This window comes from Chiloscyllium punctatum, chromosome 29 (genome assembly GCF_047496795.1).
Source record: "Chiloscyllium punctatum isolate Juve2018m chromosome 29, sChiPun1.3, whole genome shotgun sequence".
NCBI lineage: Eukaryota > Metazoa > Chordata > Chondrichthyes > Orectolobiformes > Hemiscylliidae > Chiloscyllium > Chiloscyllium punctatum.
Window position 1 is genome coordinate 68010118 of NC_092767.1, and position 20509 is coordinate 68030626.

A 20509-nucleotide genomic window follows, 5' to 3' on the forward strand; every position below is an offset into this window, starting at 1 on the left:
CGATATTTATATAGTACCTTCAATGTTAAAACATTCCGAAGGGCCTCACAGGAAACAAAACTTAATGGTGAACCATATAAGGAAATATTAAAAAAACTCAATTCTCTTTTAGGAAACATCTTAAAGGAGGAGTTTGTAAGCAGGGAGGTTGAGGGAGGGAATTAGAACATAGAACACTATACCACAGTACAGGCCTTTTGGCTCTCGATGTTGCGCCTGTGGAAGGAATCTGAAGCCTACCTAACCTACACTATTTCACTTCCATCCATATGTTTATCCAGTGACCATTTAAATTCCCTTAAGGTTGGTGAGTCTACTACTGTTGCAGGCAGTGCGTTCCACACTCCTATTACTTTGAGTAATGAAACTACCTCTGACATCTGTCCTATATCTATCACCCTTCAATTTAAAGCTATATTCCCTCGTGCTAGCCATCACCATTGGAGGAACAAGGCTCTCAATGCCCACCCTATCTAACCCTCTGCTTATCTTATATGTCTCAATTAACTCCCCTCTCAACCTTCTTCTCTCTAACGAAAACAGCCTCAAGTCCCTTAGCCTTTCCTCATAAGACCTTCCCTCCATGCCAGGCAATATCCTTGTAAATCTCTTTCCAAAGCTTCCACATTCCCTATAACGCGGTGAACAGAACTGTATGTAACACTCCAAATGTGGCCGCACTAGAGTTTTGTACAGCTACAGCATGACCTCGTGGCTCCGAAACCCAATCCCTTTGCCATTGAAAAACTAACACTCGGTAGCCTATCAACCTGGGTAGAAACTTTCAGGGATCTATGTACATGGACACCAAGACCGCTCTGCTTTTCTACACTACCAAGAATCTTACCATTAGCCCTGTACTCTTTATTTTTGTTGCTCCTTCCAAAGTGAATCACCTCACACTTTTCTGCATTAAACTCCATTTGCCACCTCTCAGCCCAGGTCTGCAGCTTATCTATGTCCCTCTGTAACCTGCAACATCCTTCAGCACGATCCACAACTCCACTGACCTTAGTATCATCCGCAAATTTACTAACCCATCCTTCTATGCACTTATCTAGGTCATTTCTAAGAAGTGAAAAATAGCAGTGGCTCCAAAACAGATCCCTGCGGTACACCACTAGTAACGGAACTCCAGGATGAATATTTACCAACAACCACCGCCCTCTGTCTTCTTTCGGCTAGCCAATTTCTAATCCAAACCATTAAATCACCCTCAATCCCATGCCTCTGTATTTTGAGCAATAGCCTACCATGAGGAATCTTATCAAACGCCTTACTGAAATCCATATACACCACATCAACTGCTTTATCCTCATCCAGCTGTTGAGTCTTCTTCTCAAAGAACTCAATAAGGTTTGTCAGGCACGACCTACATTTCACAAAACCGTGTTCTTATTCCTGATAAACTTATTCTTCTCTCGATGATTATAAATCCTATCTCTTATAGCTTTTTCCAACACTTTACCCATAACCGAAGTAAGGCTCACTGGCCTATAATTACCAGGGTTGTCTCTACTCCCCTTCTTGAACAAGGGGGAGTTCTAGACACTCAATTAACAGTGGTGGGGCAGTTAAAACTGGGCATGTTCAAAAGGCCACAGTTGGAGAAGTTCATTCTATTTAAAAGAGCTGAATGGCTGTTGGAGCTTGACTACTGCGATTCCACACTGTCCACAGCAATAAGCAGAGCTGTGACTGCTAAGATGCCCTCTCACCTTTAATGAAGCAGGTAGCTGGGAGTGCAGGAGCTAGAGCAGGTTCTTCAGGCCCTAGTCACTGCCCATTTATTGGATCAAACTTCCTCTTGTACCTCAACTCCATTTACCTGTCTTTGCTCCATATCTGTTTACAGAATTATTACAGTGCAGAAGAAGGAAATTTGGCCCATCCTATCTGCACCAACAATATCTGTTATTCCTGATAAAACTCTTATCTATACCTCTGGAAAGCTCCAATTGACAACCTGAACCTACTGACATTCAAAGGAGGAGCTTTCAGAGTGGGAAAACGCACTATGTGATTTCAGGCCTTGACTGTTCACTTCTCATTTTGGATTAGTGGTGCTGGAAGAGCACAGCAGTTCAGGCAGCATCCGAGGAGCAGCAAAATCGACGTTTCGGGCAAAAGCCCGAATAAAGGCAGTGAGCCTGAAGCGTGGAGAGATAAGCTAGAGGAGGGTAGGGGTGGGGAGAAAGTAGCATAGAGTACAATGGGTGAGTGGGGGAAGGGATGAAGGTGATAGGTCGAGGGGAGGAGGGTGGAGTGGATGGGTGGAAAAGAAGATAGGCAGGTCGGACAAGTCATGGGGACAGTGCTGAGCTGGAAATTCACTTCTCATTTCAGGTTTGCATGCCCAGAGCAATGGAGGTAGTTTCTCTGTATCAATTCTTTAATTGGGTTCTCCAGTTTTCCCATCTGTTACATCCAAGGCGTTCAAGTTACTGAGGTATCATACACTCTTACTTGCATATTGTAGCCTGGACCTATGAATAGTGACAGTTGTAGAGGCTCCAATTTCTATCTATCAGGGCAAATCAGGACTTTCTCCACTCTTACCTCCTGCCAATGGAAGAGAATGAAGGATTTCTTCTCAGTGGGTAGTGAATCTGTGGAATTCTTCACCACAGAGGGCAGATGAGGCTGGGTCATTAAGTATAGTCAAGGCTCTGATAGACAGATTATTAATTAGTAACATAATAAGAGATTACCAGGAAAAGGCCCTCAAGTGGAATTGAGGATTACCGGATCAGACATGAACTTATTGATTGGTGGGGCAGTCTCAATGGGTTGAAAGGCCAACTTCTGCTCCTCCATCTTATGGTCAGATTTACAAGTTAATATTCAACCCCAAACACAAGCAAAAATAGAAAGCTCAGCAGTTCTGGCAGTATCTGTGGAGGGAAATCGGAGTTAACTTTTCAGGTCAGCACGGTGGCTCGGTGGTTAGCACTGCTGTCTTACGGTGCCAGGACCCAGGTTTGATTCCAACTCGGGTGACTGTTTATGTGGAGTTTGCACTTTCTCCCCGTGTCTGCGTGGGTTTCGTCCCACAATTCCAAAAAAGATGTGAATTGGTCATGCTAAAATGCCCATAGTGTGAGGTGCATTAGTCAGGGGTGAATGTAGGGTAGGGGAACGGGTCTGGGTGGGTTACTGTTCGGAGGGTCAGTGTGGACTTGTTGGGCTGAAGGGCCTGTTTCCACGCTGTAAGGAATCTAATCTAATAAAATAAAGGTCCCGTGACCCTTCCTCAGAACTGGATCTGAAACGTAGCTCTGATTTCTCTCCACAGATGCTGCCAGACCTGAGCTTTTCTGGCAATTTCTGTTTTTGTTTCTGACTTCCAGCATCCGCACATCTTTTGGTTTTTATTTAATGGTCAACTTGTTTGGCTGCATTGTGAACACATCTCCCTTTGCCGTCAAGTCCTGGAGTGGAACATGACCTTGGACCTTCTGGCTCAGAGGCAGAGGTGCTACGTACTATGCAAGGAAAGACCTCCTCTGTTTTATTAAACAGCTCGATTAGGTCACCCCTCAATCTTTTAAACTCCAGGATACAAAAGGCTGTTGTGATCTGTTCTCACAAATGAAACCTGGAATACTCCAGCAAGAATATGAATAAAACAGCATCTTACCTTCTGTGATAAATAAAATGCAGCAATTCCCATTGGCCAGAAGCAACAGAGCATTGAGAAGACAGCGAGTCCTAGATAATCCTGGGGAATGTTGAATGAGAGTGTGCTGTCACTATCACTATCACTATCACTGTCCCCATCGTTGTAATAATTGGTCTGTGAAAATATCAACATCATGGAATCAGAATCCCTACAATGCAGAGGCAGGCCATTTGGCCCATCGAGTTCACACCAACCCTCTGAAAAGCATCCCATCCAAACCCTAGAACCCCTCATTTCCCATGGCTAATCCGCCTAGCCTGCATATCCCTGGACACTATGGGCAATTTATTTAGATTCCCTACTGTATGGAAACTGGCCCTTCAGCCCAACAAGTCCACACTGACCTTCCGAACAGTAACCCATCCAGACCCATTCCTCTACTCTATATTTACCCCTGACTAATGCACTTTTCACTATAGGCAACTTAGCACGGCCAATACACCTAACCTGCAGGTCTTTTGGATTGAGGAAAGCGGAGCACCTGGAGGAAACCCACGCAGACACGGGGAGAATATGCAAATTCCACACAGACAGTCACCTGGGGCAGAAATTGAACCCGGGTCCCTGGCACTGTGAGGCAACAGTGCTAACCACTGAGTCACGTGCCACCTCTGACCGTCATGTCCACAAATACTCCCAGAGTAAGATATGACATAATGGAGGAGTGGTCTTCACTGATGGATCCACGTTCAAATACACCACAAACTCTAACAATGACCACTATTTATATAGTGCGTTATCTTGCTGGATGTCCAGTCAAATTAAGACTGGTCACCAAAAGGTTGGTGATTGGGATGATCATTTAAGACTGAGTTGGGAAGAGCTGTGGTCACTCAAAGGGTTGTGAATCTTTGGAATTCTGTAGCCCTGAGGGCCTTGGATTCTCTCTTGTTGAATATATTTAAGGCTGGGATAAACAGGTATTTGTTCTCTCAGAGAATCGAGGGACACAGGGAGCGGATGGGAAAGTGAAGTTGAAGCCCAAGGACCATGATTGTATTGAATGGTAGAACAGGCCTGAGGGACCAAGTGGTTTATCCCTGCTCCTCTTTCATTGAGGCATTCAAGAGGACATTGGATGATTATTTAGATAGAAGTGGGCGGCACGGTGGCACAGTGGTTAGCACTGTTGCCTCATAGCGCAAGAGACCCGGCTTCAATTCCCGCCTCAGGCGACTGACTGTGTGGAGTTTGCACGTTCTCCCCGTGTCTGCGTGGGTTTCCTCCGGGTGCTCCGATTTCCTCCCACAGTCCAAAGATGTGCAGGTAAGGTGAATTGGCCATGCTAAATTGCCCGTAGTGTTAGGTAAGGGGTAAATGTAGGGGTGGGTTGTGCTTCGGCGGGTCGGCGTGGGCGTGTTGGGCCAAAGGGCCTGTTTCCACACTGTAATGTAATCTAATCTAATAAGTAACATGCAAGGGTATGGGAAAAAGGCCAGAAATTAGCAGTAGGCAACAATGCTCACTTGAAGAGCCAGTTCAGACATGATGGCCTATTTCTATACCATGCCACTTCTATGATTCCGTTTGCTGTGTTCTTGAGACTGAGTTCATATTAGCTCAACATAAAATGTCTAAACACATTAATCAGAACCAGATGGAATTTATTTTAAAAAGAGGTATTTTAAGGAGGTTTATTGTAAAAAAAACTAAGGCATTTAACAACCCAGCACTACCTCAGGACATTCCAAAGCGATTAGTAGCCAATTAATTACTATGAAATTAAGACAAGACAGGAGAACAGGCAATTGGTACATAGCAAGATCCCACCAATAGCAAATCGAACCATGGAGTCATTACAACATAGGACAGTATTTGGCTCATTGAGTCTATGTTGGCTGTCTGTGGAGTAAAGCAATCCCGGTCCCATTCCCATTCCCAAATCGTTGATTGTCTTCACTTCTACCACCTTCGTAACTAGCGGGTTCCACAGTCACAGAGTCTTAGAGCCATACAGCACAGAAACAAACCCTTTGGTCCAACTCATTCGTGCCAACCAAGTTTCCCAAACTAAATTAGTCCCATTTGCTTGTCTTTGGCCCATATTCCTCTAAACGTTTCCTATTCATGTATCTGTCCAGATGTTTTTTAAATGTTGAAACTGTAAATGCATTTACCACTTTCACTTGCTGCTCATTTCACATGTGAACCACCCTCTTTGTGAAAAGGTTGTCCTTCAGATCCCTTTTAAATCTTTCCACTGCTCTCTGGTTTTGGGCTTCCCTAACCTAGGGAAAAGACCTTTGCTATACCCCTATCGAGACCCCTCATGACTTCATAAATGTCTATAAAGTAATCCCTCAACCTCCAACGCTCCAGTGAAAGAAGTTGCAGCCTATCCAGCCTCTCCCTATAACTCAAACCCTCCAATCCTGGTAACTTCCTCATAAATCTTTTCTGCACCCTCTCCAATTTAATAATATTCTTCCTATAGCAGGATGACCAAAACTCTACTCAATACTCCAAAATTGGCCTCACCAAAGTCCTGTACAGCCATAACATGACATCCCAACTCGTCTACCCAGTAGTCTCAGGACTGAAGGCAAGTGTGCCAAACGCCTTGTTTAATACCCTGTATACCTGTGATGCAACTTTCAAAGAATGATATACCTGAACCTTAGTCTCCCTGTTTCTATAAATGGTTTGAAACTTAAAAGGATCTACCAACCAGGTTTCTTATTAAGCAATTATGGTTTTATTATTTAATCAAAAAAATATCCAATATAGATGAACTTACACAGTCAGTAATACAGAAAAATTTCCAACTACAAACATCTCCAAATGACACTGTGAAATACACACAAACACACTTCAGAAACAGAAGGTAAAACAGATTTCTCTGTAGAGTTAGGCTTTCTGAGTCATTACCACTCACTATATCGAAGAGTTCTTCATCAAATTCTCACTGCACCTCTTGCCCAGAACCTTAAATCTGTGTTCCTATGTCCTGTGTACCATCAGCTAAAGGGAACAGCTATTCTTAGTCAATCTTAGCTAAACCTATCCTGATTTTGTGTCACCAACTTAAGTCAAGGAAAATTATCACTGACATAAAGAAAGGTTTAGCATTTAAATAGACCTCTCCTGACTGTAGGACACTCTGAATTGCTTGACAGCCAATGGGACACTTTTGAAGTACAGTCACTATTGGAGGAAACATGAGAACCAATTTTCACATAGCAAGCTCCCACAAAGAGAAAGTGATAGTGACCAGATCATCTGTATTAACAATGTTGGTTGAAGGATTATGAATGTGGTTTTAGATGCTCCCAACCTGCTCACTAAGACCTGCCAACTGCTCAGAGCCTGGCACCTCTATTGGGCCACAGTGCCAGTGGTGAGGCAGTGCCATCTGCCAGTACAAAGCCAGGCTAGGATCATCAGTGGATCCCAGCTGCAGCTGACGGTCGAGTCAGCAAGGGTGTGCGGAATATCTCTAAGGTCCCTCGATCTAGCACCGAATGCCTATGAATGAGGGCCACGTGCATCTCCACCGCCTAACCCCAACCACCACCAATCAGAGACCCTGCAAATTCCAACCAGCAGTTTGCTTGTTCTCCCCACATGGCCAATCCCCCCTGCTCACTGCTGGGTTAATACCCAGGTAGGGGGATGAAGCCCTTATTTAAGCATTAAGTGGGCACTGAAGGGCCTCAATCACGATGGGAAGACTTGCCCAAAATGGAAGGAGGAAGGCAGTGTAAGGAAGCTTCTAATACTCTGCTGCCTAATTAAGTGCACCCCCGACCCAAATGCTAAACCCATCACAGGGAAGGACAGAAGGTTCCTGCCTCTGTCTCGCTGATTTTTTTTTCACCTCTGCTGTTCTGTCCATCTATCTCTTCCTCTCTCTTTCATTCTATCTTTCTGTATCCCTCTGTCTCTCTCCATTTGTCTTTCTCTCCATTAATTTCTCTCCTAACTAACCATCTCTCCCTTCCTTTCTCTCATCTCTTTCTCTGTTGAATGAGGGAGAGATCTTGTAGAAATCTATAAAATTACAACAGGACTAGACAGACTAAACACAAGAAGGATATTCCAGATTCCAGGGAGTCGAGAACCAGGGGTCACAGTCTAAGGATACAGAGTAGGCCATTTAAGACTGAGTCAGAGAGTCATACAGCATGAAAACAGACCCTTCGGTCCAACCAGTCCATGCCTACCATGTTCCCAAACTAAACTAGTCCCACCTGCCTGTGTTTGGCTCATAGCCCTCCAAACCTTTCCTAATTATGAACTTATCCAAATTTCTTTTAGACGTTGTAACTGTACCTGCATTCACCACTTCCTCTGACATTTCATTCCACACGAAAACCACCCTCTGTGGAAAAATGTTGCCCCTCATATCCTTTTTAAATCTTTCTCATCTCTCCTTAAAAATATGCCCCCCCCCCAGCCTCGAAATCCCCCACCTTTGTTATTCACCTTATCTATGCCCCTCATGATTCTATAAACCTCAATAAGGTCACTCCAGTGAATAAAATGTCCCAGTCTTTCCAATCTATTTTTATATCTCAGACCCTTCATTCCCAGCAACATCCTGGTAAATCTTTTCTGAATCGTCTCCAGCTTAGAGAGATATCTTCACCCAGAGAGTGGGGGAGCCTGTGGAATTCTCTGTCACAGAAAGCGGCTGAGGGGAAAACATTGAATGTTTTCAAGAAAATGATAGATATAGTTTTTTTTTAGATTAGATTCCCTACAGTGTGGAAACAGGCCCTTCAGCGCAACAAGTCCACACCAACACTCCGAAGAGTAACCCACCCAGTCCCATTTCCCTCTGACTAATGCACCTAACACTATGGGTAATTTAGCATGGCCAATTCACCCTGACCTGCACATCTTTGGACTGTGGGCGGAAACCGTAGCACCCGGAGGAAACCCACGCAGACACGGGGAGAACGTGCAAACTCCACACAGACAGTCGCCTGAGGCGGGAATTGAACCTGGGACCCTGGTGCAGTGAGGCAGCAGTGATAACCACTGAGCCACCGTAGTTCTTAAGGCTAAAGGAATCAAAAGGTGTGGGGAGAAAGTGGGAACCATGATCATATTGAAACATAGAAAATAGGAACAGGAGTAGGCCATTTGGCCCTTTGAGTCAGTTCCACCAGTCAGTATGATTTTGGTTGCTATTGAATGGCGGAGCACGCTGGAAGGACAAACTGGCCTATTCCTGCTCCTATTTTCTATATTTCTTCCTCTTCATCTAATCTCTCTTTCTTCCTCTCTCTTGCTCTGTCTCTTTTCATTCCTTTGCTTCTTTCTTTTTCTCACACTACCTGTGCTACTTATAAAGTGCTGACAGATCTTATTGGGTTTTTGCTGCTGTAAAGTTCTGTCTAATGTTACTATATTCCTAAGGGAACTAATTAAAATAAATCCCAGTTATTTCAATCATGTGAATTATTGCTTTATTTCACAGATGTGAATAATTAGGGAATTATTGCAAAAATCAACAATACTGAAGATAAATTCATAAAAGTGAGTTTAATACTGAGTGAGGGAAGCATAATTTTCTAATCACATCATGAAGACATTTTGAATTTTCTAGGCACTGAGAGCTACTTTGAAAGAAAATTTAACATTAGGACAAATATCTTTTCAGTCAGGAGGGCTGTGGTGCCTCAGTCACTGAAGGTGTCTTACTAGCAGGAGAGACTAGGACCTGACAGCACAGCCCCAGAGTGAAGGGACAGCCCTTCAGTATTGAGATGAGATGGAATTTCTTCAGCTGGAGGGTGGTGAATCTGTGGAACTCATTGCCCCAGAAGGTCAAGTTATTGAGTGTATTTAAGACAGAGACAGATAGTTTGTTGATTAGTAAGGGGAGCTGGAAATGTGTTGCTGGAAAAGCGCAGCAGGTCAGGCAGCATCCAAGGCTTATGCCCGATACGTCGATTCTCCTGCTCCTTGGATGCTGCCTGACCTGCTGCGCTTTCCCAGCAACACATTTTCAGCTCTGATCTCCAGCATCTGCAGTCCTCACTTTCTCCTCGAAGATTAGTAAGGGGATCAAAGGTTACAGAGAGAAGGCAGGTTGAGAAGCATATCAGCCATGATTGAAAGGTGGAATAGACTGATTGGGCAAATGGCCTAATTCTGCTCCTATATCTTACAGTCTTATGTTTAAGGCAGAGATTGATAGATTTCTAAATACAATATTAAAGGTATCTAGGGATTCAAGAATATTGTGGAAAGCTTTTCCCACATTCCAAACAAGTAACCATTTACCTGTGTCTCCAGATATGGAAGGTCCTCCACATCGACTGAGACAGTCGGAACTTTTGCCTGACCAGCCTCCGATTCCAGAACCTTGGGCTCTTTCGAATTTCCTATCTTCGGCTCCCCAGGTCCATTCTCAGTGAAAGTGGTCTCGGTGCAGTGTTTTGAGCTAGCCCAGACCCTCAGGTCTGCATGCGGCGTTAGGCTTGGACAGTAGAGAGACTCGACAGTGTTCTGCAGTGAGCATGTGTCCAGGAGCTGTGGGACCAACTGGGAGTCCGTGCTGGCAGGAGAGCTGCCTGGTACCAGCTGGTTGCGGATTGGCGTGAGGCCATGGGGAGATGTGGGCCCCTCCTTGGCTGAGGTTCCGCCAGGCAGTACATGACTAAACAGTTTGCCACTCACCTGCTTTCCTAACAGGGGTCTCTGAAGCTCACACAGATCATCCATTCCCTAAGAGTGTCTTCCTCCCAATGTTAATAGATGCTCTGCATTGTGTCTGTCAAACAAAGTAAGTTTTTTTTTAGAAATTGAACAATTGAAATCTTCAAGTTTTTGTAAAAGATGTAGTACCTTTCCTGTGGCATGCTGGTACCTCCCCCTGCTTCTGGGCTACAAGGTTCAAGTTCCATTTGCCCCGGGGGAATCTCAAGACATATCTGAACATGTTCAGCAAAGGATGATGTTGCTTCAGAGTTTTCAGAGCTCTTGTTACATAATGGTAGTGACCCTACCTGTGAGCCAAAAGGCTTAAGTTTCACCTGTTCTTGAGGTGTGTGTGTGAACTGGTTGATGAAAAAACATTATTGGTGCTGTCAGCTTACTTTATGATCAATTCTCTGCTTTTTATAAGTGGGTCCATTGATAAAATATAAGAAATGTAAGAGCCAAATGCACACAGCAAGCTCCCAATAACAGCTAATGGGCAGATAATCTGTTCTGGTGGTAACAACTCAAATGCTGGAGAAACTCACCAAGTCCAGCAGCATCTGTGCAGAGTGAGACAGAGTTAATGCTTCAAGTCCAAAGTGACTGTAATGGGGACATTCCTTATACCGCATAGTGGGCACTGTCAGGACTGTGGGCAGACTCGTGAAAGAGGAAGCCCATCGAACCCCATACCCAGGTAAGTAGGTGGTGGTTTGGGATCTTAGGGAAGGTTTGGGGTTGACATTTAGAGGACAATGTGCTTCGGAAGGAAAAGACAGCGATCTCCTCAGGGATGGGGCTGCCTTCCTTCTTTCTGATTTCCACTCAACTCTTCTCACCCTTGGCCGTATCCTGCACTCTGGATCATGTCTCTCTTCATAGTTTTCTCATTAGTATCTCAAAAATAGCTCTCCTCTGAAACTGTCACCTTTCTGTGTGGGAACCTGTTCCATCAATTTTGCCAATGACTCAATTAACTTAAAGTGCAGAGAGTGTACAGTTTAACAGAGCTATGCCAAGCACTCTTGTGAACAATGAGGCCTTTGCAAGACTGCATGAATCAGTAGTTAGCAGGTGGGAAAAGCAGTGAAATAACACAGCAAAAAAAAGTTACACACTCCCACACAACAGCAGATAGATGTACTGTATAGAGACAGGAAAACAATCAACACCTTCCTACATTTACACATCCACACCCAACATTCCCCAACACAGAGTGAGACACAGACAAACCCACGCAAACGTCAACACACAGGCGAACACACCCATACATACACAGATATAGAGACAAAACTCACCCTAATACAGACACATAACTCCCTGCCCATACTCCCCAAGATAAAGACAGAGACATGTATATAGAGATTCACAGAGACACATATGCATAGACAGTCACATAGACACACCTACACTACGCGACATACAGACAGGTGTAGGGAGACACACAACCTCTCCCACATGCACATTCATCCACACAGAGACATAGAAAGACACAGATACATAACTCCCACACCCAACACATACACAGAGACGTGCACGCAGAGATTTGCACAGAGACAGTCACATTGGCAAGCACACAGAGATAGATACACACAGACGTATAATCCCTCAGCACAGACAAATCCATACCCAAACACCTGCACACACTTTCACATGTGTACAGAGATATACACAAAGACAGTTTCACACAGACAGACACATAGTGAGACACGGACACACATCCTCACAGCCACACATTTTCACATGTATACAGAGATGCACACAGATTCAGATTCAGGCAGACACACAGGTAAAATCAGAGATGCAAAAACACACACTGACAGACAAGCTACACAGATAAATAAAAAACCAAGAACTCTGGATGCTGGAGATCTGAAAAGAAATGCAGAAATTGCTAGAGAAACTCAGCAGACCTGGCAGCATCAATCGGGAGAAAACAGAGTCCAGTGCTTCTTTAACAGAACTGGGACATTCCTTTATACCACAGAGATTTGGGGTGGGCATTACTATGGGTGAAAAGAATAGAGCTACAATTGAGGAAGAAGGCTCTCCAACCCTGAGGAGATCGTGTTTTTTTCTTATCTAACCACATATCCTTTAAAACCCAAATCCAGCCGGATCTGATTCGGATATATAGACATAATCGCACAAACAGATATACAGTCAAAGACAGCATCTCAGTCCATAGTTGTTAGGTGCATTAGTCAGAGGGGGGGTGGGTTATTGTTCAGAGGGTCAGTGTGGACTTGTTGGGCTGAAAGGCTTGTTTCCACACTGTAGGGAATCTAATCTCATATGGATACACACATACGTAAAACACCCCCCACCCCGCTTTGTCTCTCTGCCTCCTTTTCCTCTTTTAATATTTTCTTTAAAATCTATCTCTTTAACCATTTGACCTAAAATCTCCTTAGATAGTTTGCAAAATTTGCTTCATGGCAGCTGCCGTGAAACACCTTGGGGCGCATTTAAGAAGCTACATCAACACGGATTGGTGTTGAAATGGGAAGGAAGAGGTGGACTAGCGGAACGGGATAGCGAGGGGGGGGGGGGGGGGGGGTAAGGAACGAGAACTGCAAGAGAGAGGTTAAAGTGAGAATGGTATCGAGAGAAAGGGAAAGGGTCCAAACAAGAGAGACAGAGGATGCGGGAGTCATGCAAACTAATTGTGTGCGTTGCTTTTCTGACCCTCCTCACACAGGCACTTGCAGCATTTTCTGCCTGGGGTTTTTAGATGCTGCAAGTTGAACTTGTTTTCACCAATTTGGCTGCGGAATTTCTCCCCACAGACTGAGAATAAGACGCAGGAGAGTGGATTTAAGGGGACATTGTTCACCACAGAGGGAGAGAGCGATATGGGGGCAGAGACCCTCAGCACATTAAATGAAATGGCTTGGATGGGATTGTGGAGTGCTGTAACCCACAGGGACATGGACCAAGTGTTGGAGAGTAGGGGTTAGACTGGAGGGGGTATCGGTTGGCTGGCTGTTTGATTGGGGATGAAGAAACACAGAGATAACTGAACGACTTACCAGGAAACGCTGGGAGAGATGTGGCAATGAGCTTCGCTATTAGGATTTCCGTTTCTTTAAACAAACCCCCATCAGGAATGAGCTTTCTGGCACCCAGGTGAGCAGCAACAGGGTTTATCTATTGAAAGTTTTCTGAAATAAAGACCTCTGAATCCAGACAATCATCAAGAGCAGTCTTGTCAAACTACCTCTCCAATTAATCCTAGACTTGCCACTAACTGCAGGGCTTCTCCTTGGTCCTAGTGCCCACCCTGCTCCTGTCAGGGGATGTGCCAACAAAACGGGGCTGTTTCCTTTCTGTGGCTGTGGGTACTGCAAATTGCCCTACTCCTACATGCGAGCTTGGGGTGCCAAGGGTTGTCTCCCTGGAGCCAGTGCGCAGCTGTATTTCTGCACAAAGTACTGGGGATGGGCATGGGATGCAGGTTCAGAACTGGATCAAAGTCCTGGATGTTTCTGCCAGCTTTGATCACTGCTTGCAAGGTTGACATGCTAACCCAAGCTTAACTTGCTGAGGGATTAAGCTCAGGTTCCATAACTGCCACCTCAACCCCTCCCCTGGGGAAGTGGGGCTGGGGGAGGGGGAATGACTTTGCTGGGTGCAGTTCCAAGGATGAAGAGTGTCATCCCTGCCTCTGAGTCAGACCCTCCAGGCCTTGATGGTCAAGCAAGGTGTTTTTATAACATGGTCAGATCTGTGTGGATTGACGTGCCAACCCTTCCATCACTTGCAAATGGTAGGCAGTAAGAGAGCAAGAGATTCCTGTTTTAGTTATACATGATGTGGTCTGGATCCTCTCATACAGATCCTGTCTTCAATTTCATAGCCTCCTACAGGAAAAATAAGCCATGAAAAGCAGCTCTAAGCATTTTGTCTGCCTCGTGTGACCCTAGACATGGAAAATGTTCCAGGGACGCTGACTCACAACAGCCAAGCCTCCCTCCATCCATCCTTTATCTTCTCATACCTCTTTGATCTCTCTTCCCATTCCTCTTTTCCCCTCTATATCTCATCACTGCTTCCTGCTTCCACCTTTCTATTGAGTCCTCACCCCTTAATTTTAGAAAAACTGAAGCATATAGTACAGAATAAACCATTCGGCCCGTCGAGATTACACTGATGATAAAAAAATTGTCTATCGACACAAATCCCACATTCTCTCTTAATCTCATATTCTCCATCGCGAGAATATCTGGTCGGCATTGATGAGTTGGACCGAAAGGTCTATTTCCATGCTGTACATCTCTATGTCTCTATGACTCTTCCTTGCTCCCTCCATCCTGCTGCAAGTCTCTTCAGCTTAATTCATTTGTCTTCATTCTTCATTTTTCTCACTTTCTTACTCCCTCCTTCATTCTCCAGTTAGTTTTCACCCTCTCTTTCTAGCCTCTCATTTTTGTTCCATCCCACCATCAGGCCTGCGATATGAGCTGCCCGTTAGCCCTGTATAGTGTATGTATGTGAATCAAAATGGGAGCAATTAGCAGCACGGATGTAATGAGACAAGTGGCTCAAGGCCCAGTTTGAGGAGCATTCTCTCAGCCTCAGGAAATCATAACAGAATCTTTTTGGTAATTATTGCTGCTTGTTTTTTTTTTATCATGACTGATTTAGCCCATTTGTAAAGCACAAATCCTCAATAGGTCTCCTTCATCTGATGACTTGAACACTCCTTTAACAATATTGGTTTAAGATAAAAGGTCCTCCTACCCGAGAGTGTCATGATGTATCTCAACAGGTCAATTAAAAATGTACAGAAAACTTGCATGGCTTCTAACCCTCTAATAATATGGAGTTTGGATTCAATGAGGTTTCAATGGAGAGTTGACAATGTGTTACTGGAAAAGCACAGCAGGTCAGGCAGCATTCAAGGAGCAGGAGAATCGACGTTTCGGGCATGAGCCCTTCTTCCTGACGTCAATTCTCCTGCTCCTTGGATGCTGCCTGACCTGCTGCGCTTTTCCAGCACCACATTTTCAGCTCTGATCTCCAGCATCTGCAGTCCTCACTTTCTCCTCTTCAATGGAGAGTTGATGGGAACACAGGACCAAGGAGCAGGTGGAGGCCATTCAGCCCTTGAGTCTGCTCTGCTATTCAATAAGATAGTGGCTGACTTGAGGTGATCAACTCCATAGTCTGTTGTGCGGCCATGTCAAATCATGGTGCTGTGTGAGCTGCTGCTCATGGTGGAGATTGCAGCCTCCATCCCCATTCAGTGTCGAGAACGGCCTGGTCTCATGTGGGATAGGAAAACCACTTCCTAGTCTAACTCTTGTCATTGTCAAGATGTAGTTTATTTCACATCAGCAAATTATAAGCTACATAGGTATGATAGACACAGTTATGGATACTTTGAGGAGGTTCTGGATGTTGGATTTCCCTTCTTCAAGAACCTTAGCTGTTCTGCTCACAAGTTCATATAATATCATCATAGTGAGTGGTGCTGAGAACACTCTTCAGTGCTATCCCTTTTAGATCCATGACAACAGTTTCCTGTCTGCATCCCCCCATCTAACTGAGCTGGCATAGGTTCATAATTAAGTCACTTGACTTAAACAGCAACTTTCTTCAATTATAAAGTGCCTTCAAAAGTCCCAGTGAGGCTTCCATTGGACATACCAGATTTGTATTCCCATGGCTATTGAGGATTGAAGGTCAAATTGAAGTGCTCTACATGAGTGAAGGTTGTGGGAGACAGTGAGAAGCTACCTCGTCAGGTTGGGGAGGGGCACTCCAGAGCAAGAGAGGAGAGGGGGTGCTTTATGTTAAATTTCAAGGCAGGCTGTTGAGAGCTGATATCAGGAAGCACAAAGGAGACTGGAAATCTCTGAACTCATCCCCCACAAAAGGGGAGGAGAGTTGTGAACACAAGCCAACCTTCCATCCATTGTCTCTATCTACACTTCTCGCTGCCTCGGAAAGGCAGCCAACATCACCAAAGACCCGCCCAACCCGGTTATAACCTTTTCCATCAAGCAGAAGATGCAAAATCTTAAACAGACGTACCAACAGGTTTAAGAACAGCTTCTTCCCCGCTGTTATTAGACTTCTGAATGGACCTCTCAAAATTCAGATCTAATGTTGAACTCGTCTTTTATGCACTTTCTTTGCAGCTATTGCATTGTGTGCCTTGCTTTGTTCTTTCACTCTATAATCATTGTATCGTATGATCTGCCCCTGTATTGCACACAAAACAAAACTTTGCACTGTACCAGGGTACATTGTGACAATAATAAATCAAATCAAAATCAAAAAAATTCTCCAGACATTGCAGATCAACTGAAAATTTCAAACCTCAGATTGATTGATTTTTATTCAGTGAGGGTATTGAGGAGTACTGAACTTAGGTGTGTGGATGGAGTTAAGATACAGAGTAACTATAGTATATCTTTATTGAATGGGAGAACAAGTTCAAGAGTGAATGGCCTCCTCCTGTTCCTAGGTGCTGGTGAAACACATCTCCCTATTTTAATAGTCTGGAGTACTCCTGTTCTGTAGAAATCAGACTGGACCCAAATGGTTAATTCCGTTTCTCTCTCTACAGATGCTGCCAGACCTGGTGAGTTTCTCCAGCAATCTCTATTTTTATTTCAGATCTCGGGCATTTGCAGAACTTTACTTTTATTGAAGCACATCTCCCTAACTGTCCCGATCAAATATCTGCCTATATTCTGACTCTAATCTCTTTCTTGTCACTAAATTACAAAGTACATTATTCCAAGCGTCTCTTCCTCCCACCCACAGGGATGATTTGAGTTCCACGGCATTTTGTAATTTGCTGTAAAACACATTTCCTCTTAGCCCATGGGGGCTTCAGCTTCAATTGCTAGCACTTGCAGGATGAAAGCTGTGAATAGCACTGATTGTAGGTAATTAAGGATTTCTTAGAGCCTCATTACTGCATTCAAAAAAAACATACCTGCCAGGAATTGCAGAACACTTCAATTACCCCCCTGAAGCAGATGTTAATAGCTTTACATGCATCCAATGTTCCACTTCTGCGGTATAAATAATGTCCCTCTGTCTGTAGATTTCTTTATTCTACCAGACCTCTCGGAATCTCGTTATCGACCTTCCTTTCGTCCTCTCACTGTTGCAGTAGATGTGGCATCACTGTCAAGGCCAACATTTGTTGCCCTTCCTTCAACACCCTTGAGCAGAGTGGTTCACAAAGGCCATTCCGGAGGGAGTCAACTGCAGTGCTGTGGGACTGGAGTGACGTGTTCGCCTATGGGAAGGTCAGCTGATTTCCCTCCTTCAAGTATACTGCAACCAATTTTTTTTGATAATCAATAATATTTGTCATGATCACCATTTCTAAGATTAATTTACATCCCAGATTATTGATTACATTTCATCCTTGAACACACATTCCCAGAACATTAGCCAGACTTGGCTGAAGAGGCTAAATGGCCTTCTCTTTATTTGTGTGCCACTCGGTAAAGTCATAGAGTCAGATAGCACGGAAACAGACCCCTTGATTCAACCGGTCCATGCCGAACATAATCCCAAACTAAACTAATCCCACCTGCCTGTACTGGGTCCATATTCCTCCAAACATTTCTTATTCATGTATTTATCTAAAAATATTTTAAATGTTGTAACTGTACCTGTATCCACCACTTCCCCTAGAAGTTCATTCTGCACACAAACTCTGTAAACAAACTGCCCCTCACATATTTTTAAATCTTTCTCCTTTCACCTACAAATATGTCACCAGTCTTGAAATCCCCAATGCTAGGGAAACGACACCTGCCATTCACATTATCTATAGCTGTCATTATTTCATAGACCTCAATAAGGTTACCCCTCAAACTCCTACACTCCTAGCCTATCCAGCCTCTCCTTATAATTCAAACCCTCCATTCCCAGCAACATCCTGGTAAATCTCTTCTGAATCCTTTTCAGCTTAATAATATCCTTCCTATAACAGGGCAACCAGAACTGGACACAGTACTTCAGAAGAGGCCTCATCAATGTCCTGTAAAACCTTAATATAACTTCTCAACTCCTACACTCAAAAGGTCTGAGCAATGAAGGCAAGTCTGCTGAAGGCCTTCTCCTTATCTATATGTGATGCAAACTTCAAAGAATTGTGTACCTGAACCCCAAAGTTGCTGGTTATTCTACAATACTACCCAAGGCCCTACTTTTCATTGTGATGTGGAGGTATTGGTGTTGGACTGGGGTGGACAAAGTCAGACATCATGCAACACCAGATTATAGTCCACCAGGTTTATTTGAAATCACAAGCTTTCGAAGCGCTGCTCCATCATTAGGGTTTAACACTACCCAGGGCACTGCTTTTAACTGTATAAGTCCTGCCCTTGTTTGTTTTACCAAAATACAATACTCACTGGATTGGGATGGATTTGATTCTGGGCTTTCATATCGAAAAATACAACCTCTGCACTATTGCAGCTTCAAAAATAAACACCTGAATTCCAGTGACATTACTGCTCATCATCATTGCCTCAATATCTGTTCAGGCTAGGGTCAATTGAAACTTTCAAAACTGAGATTGATAATGTTTTGTTGTATAAATGTATATTAAGGGATATGGAGCCAAGACAGATGACTTAAAGCAACGATCAGAAATGATCTAATAGAATTTTGTAACAGAATGGCTTTCTCTTGATTTGTGTGACTAGGTGAGCATGCAGGAAACATATAGATCAAGGGCAAAAGCTTCTGTTGGTACATGAAGAGAAAAAGCTCTGTAAAAACGATTACAGGTCCCCTGCAGTCAGAAAGAGAGGAATTTATAATTGGGCACAAAGAGATGACAGACAAACTAAATACATACTTTAGTTTTGTTCTTCACAAAGGAAGAGACAAATAACATCCCAAAAAATATGGGAGATCTCGGGGTGTAATGGGAAGGAGGAATTGAAATAAATTAGTAGCGAAATGATTTTGGGGAAACTAATGAGATTAAAAGCAAATAAATCCCTATGGCCTGATAATCTTCATCCCACAGCACTTGAGGAAGTGGCCCTAGAAAAGACAGGTGGGTTAATGGTAATTTTCCAGAATTCTACAGACTCTAGAACAGTTCCTAAAGATTGTAGGGGAGCTAATGTAACCCCACTATTTAAGGAAGGAGACAGAAAGAAATCAGTGAATTGTGGACCAGTTAAATTGACATTGGTAGTAGGGAAAATGCCAGAGTTCATTATAAAAAGATGTAATAGCATAGCATTTGGAAAACAGTGACAGGATCAGATACAGTCAGCAATAACTTACAAATGAGAAGTCATGCTTGACAAATATACTTGGAATGTTTTGAGGATGGAACTAGTAGAGTGGATAAGGAAGAGCCAGTGGATGTGGTTTACTTTGATTTTCAGAAGGCTTTCAATGATATCCTACACAAGAGATCAGCATGTAAGATTAAAGTGTATGGAATTGGAGACTGCATACAGAAATGGATTGAGAACTGGTTGGCAGACAGGAAATAAAGAGGAAGGATTTTTTTCTGAGTGGCATCCAGTGACCAGTGGTGTATCACAGGGATCAGAGCTTGGACTCCAGCTATTATAGAGTCATACAGCACAGAAACAGACCCTTCAGTACAAGCAGTCCAGGCCGAACTCTATCCCAAACTAAACTAGGCCCACCTGCCTACTCCTGACCCATATCTCACCTAACCTTTCCTATTCAAGTACTTAACCAAATGTTTTTTAAACATTGTAATTTTTCCCGCATCCACCATTTCCTCAGGAAGTTCATTCCACATGCAAACCACCCTCTGTAAAAAAATTGTCTTTTTAAAGTTTCTCTCCTCTCATCTTACAAATATGCCCCCTAGACTCGAAATCCCCCACCCTAGAGTAATGACAACTACCATTAACTCTATCTATAACCCTCATTATTTTACAAAGTTCTATAAGGTCACCTCTCAACCTCCTATGTTCCAGTGAAGAAAGTCCCAGCCTATCTCTATAACTCAACCCTTCCATATCCAACAACATCCTGGTAAATCTCTGTTGAACCCATTCCAGCTTAATAATATGGTTTAGATGGGGAAACATATCACATCTCCAAATTTGCAGATGACACAAATCTGAATGGCAGGGTATGCTGTGAGGGGGACGCAGTGAAGCTTCAGTGTGATTTGCACAAGTAAATGGCCAAATG

General features: G+C 43.8%; 1 protein-coding gene across 2 annotated transcripts in view; it reads right to left on the reverse strand.

Annotated features, from left to right (window-relative positions):
• The window catches only part of tmem91 (transmembrane protein 91), a 17104-nt gene extending 3549 nt beyond the window's left edge, over positions 1 to 13555 (reverse strand). For both annotated transcript variants that reach the window (XR_011952706.1, XM_072549312.1), the window contains exons 1-3: positions 13369 to 13555; positions 9917 to 10406; positions 3641 to 3796 (exon numbers count right to left, since the gene is read on the reverse strand). Coding sequence is in view for 1 of the 2 variants with exons in the window: in XM_072549312.1 (XP_072405413.1) it covers positions 3641 to 3796; positions 9917 to 10357 (597 nt within the window). In the remaining variant the exon portion in view is untranslated. The remainder of the gene's footprint in view (positions 1 to 3640; positions 3797 to 9916; positions 10407 to 13368) is intronic.
• Positions 13556 to 20509: the final 6954 nt, after the last annotated feature.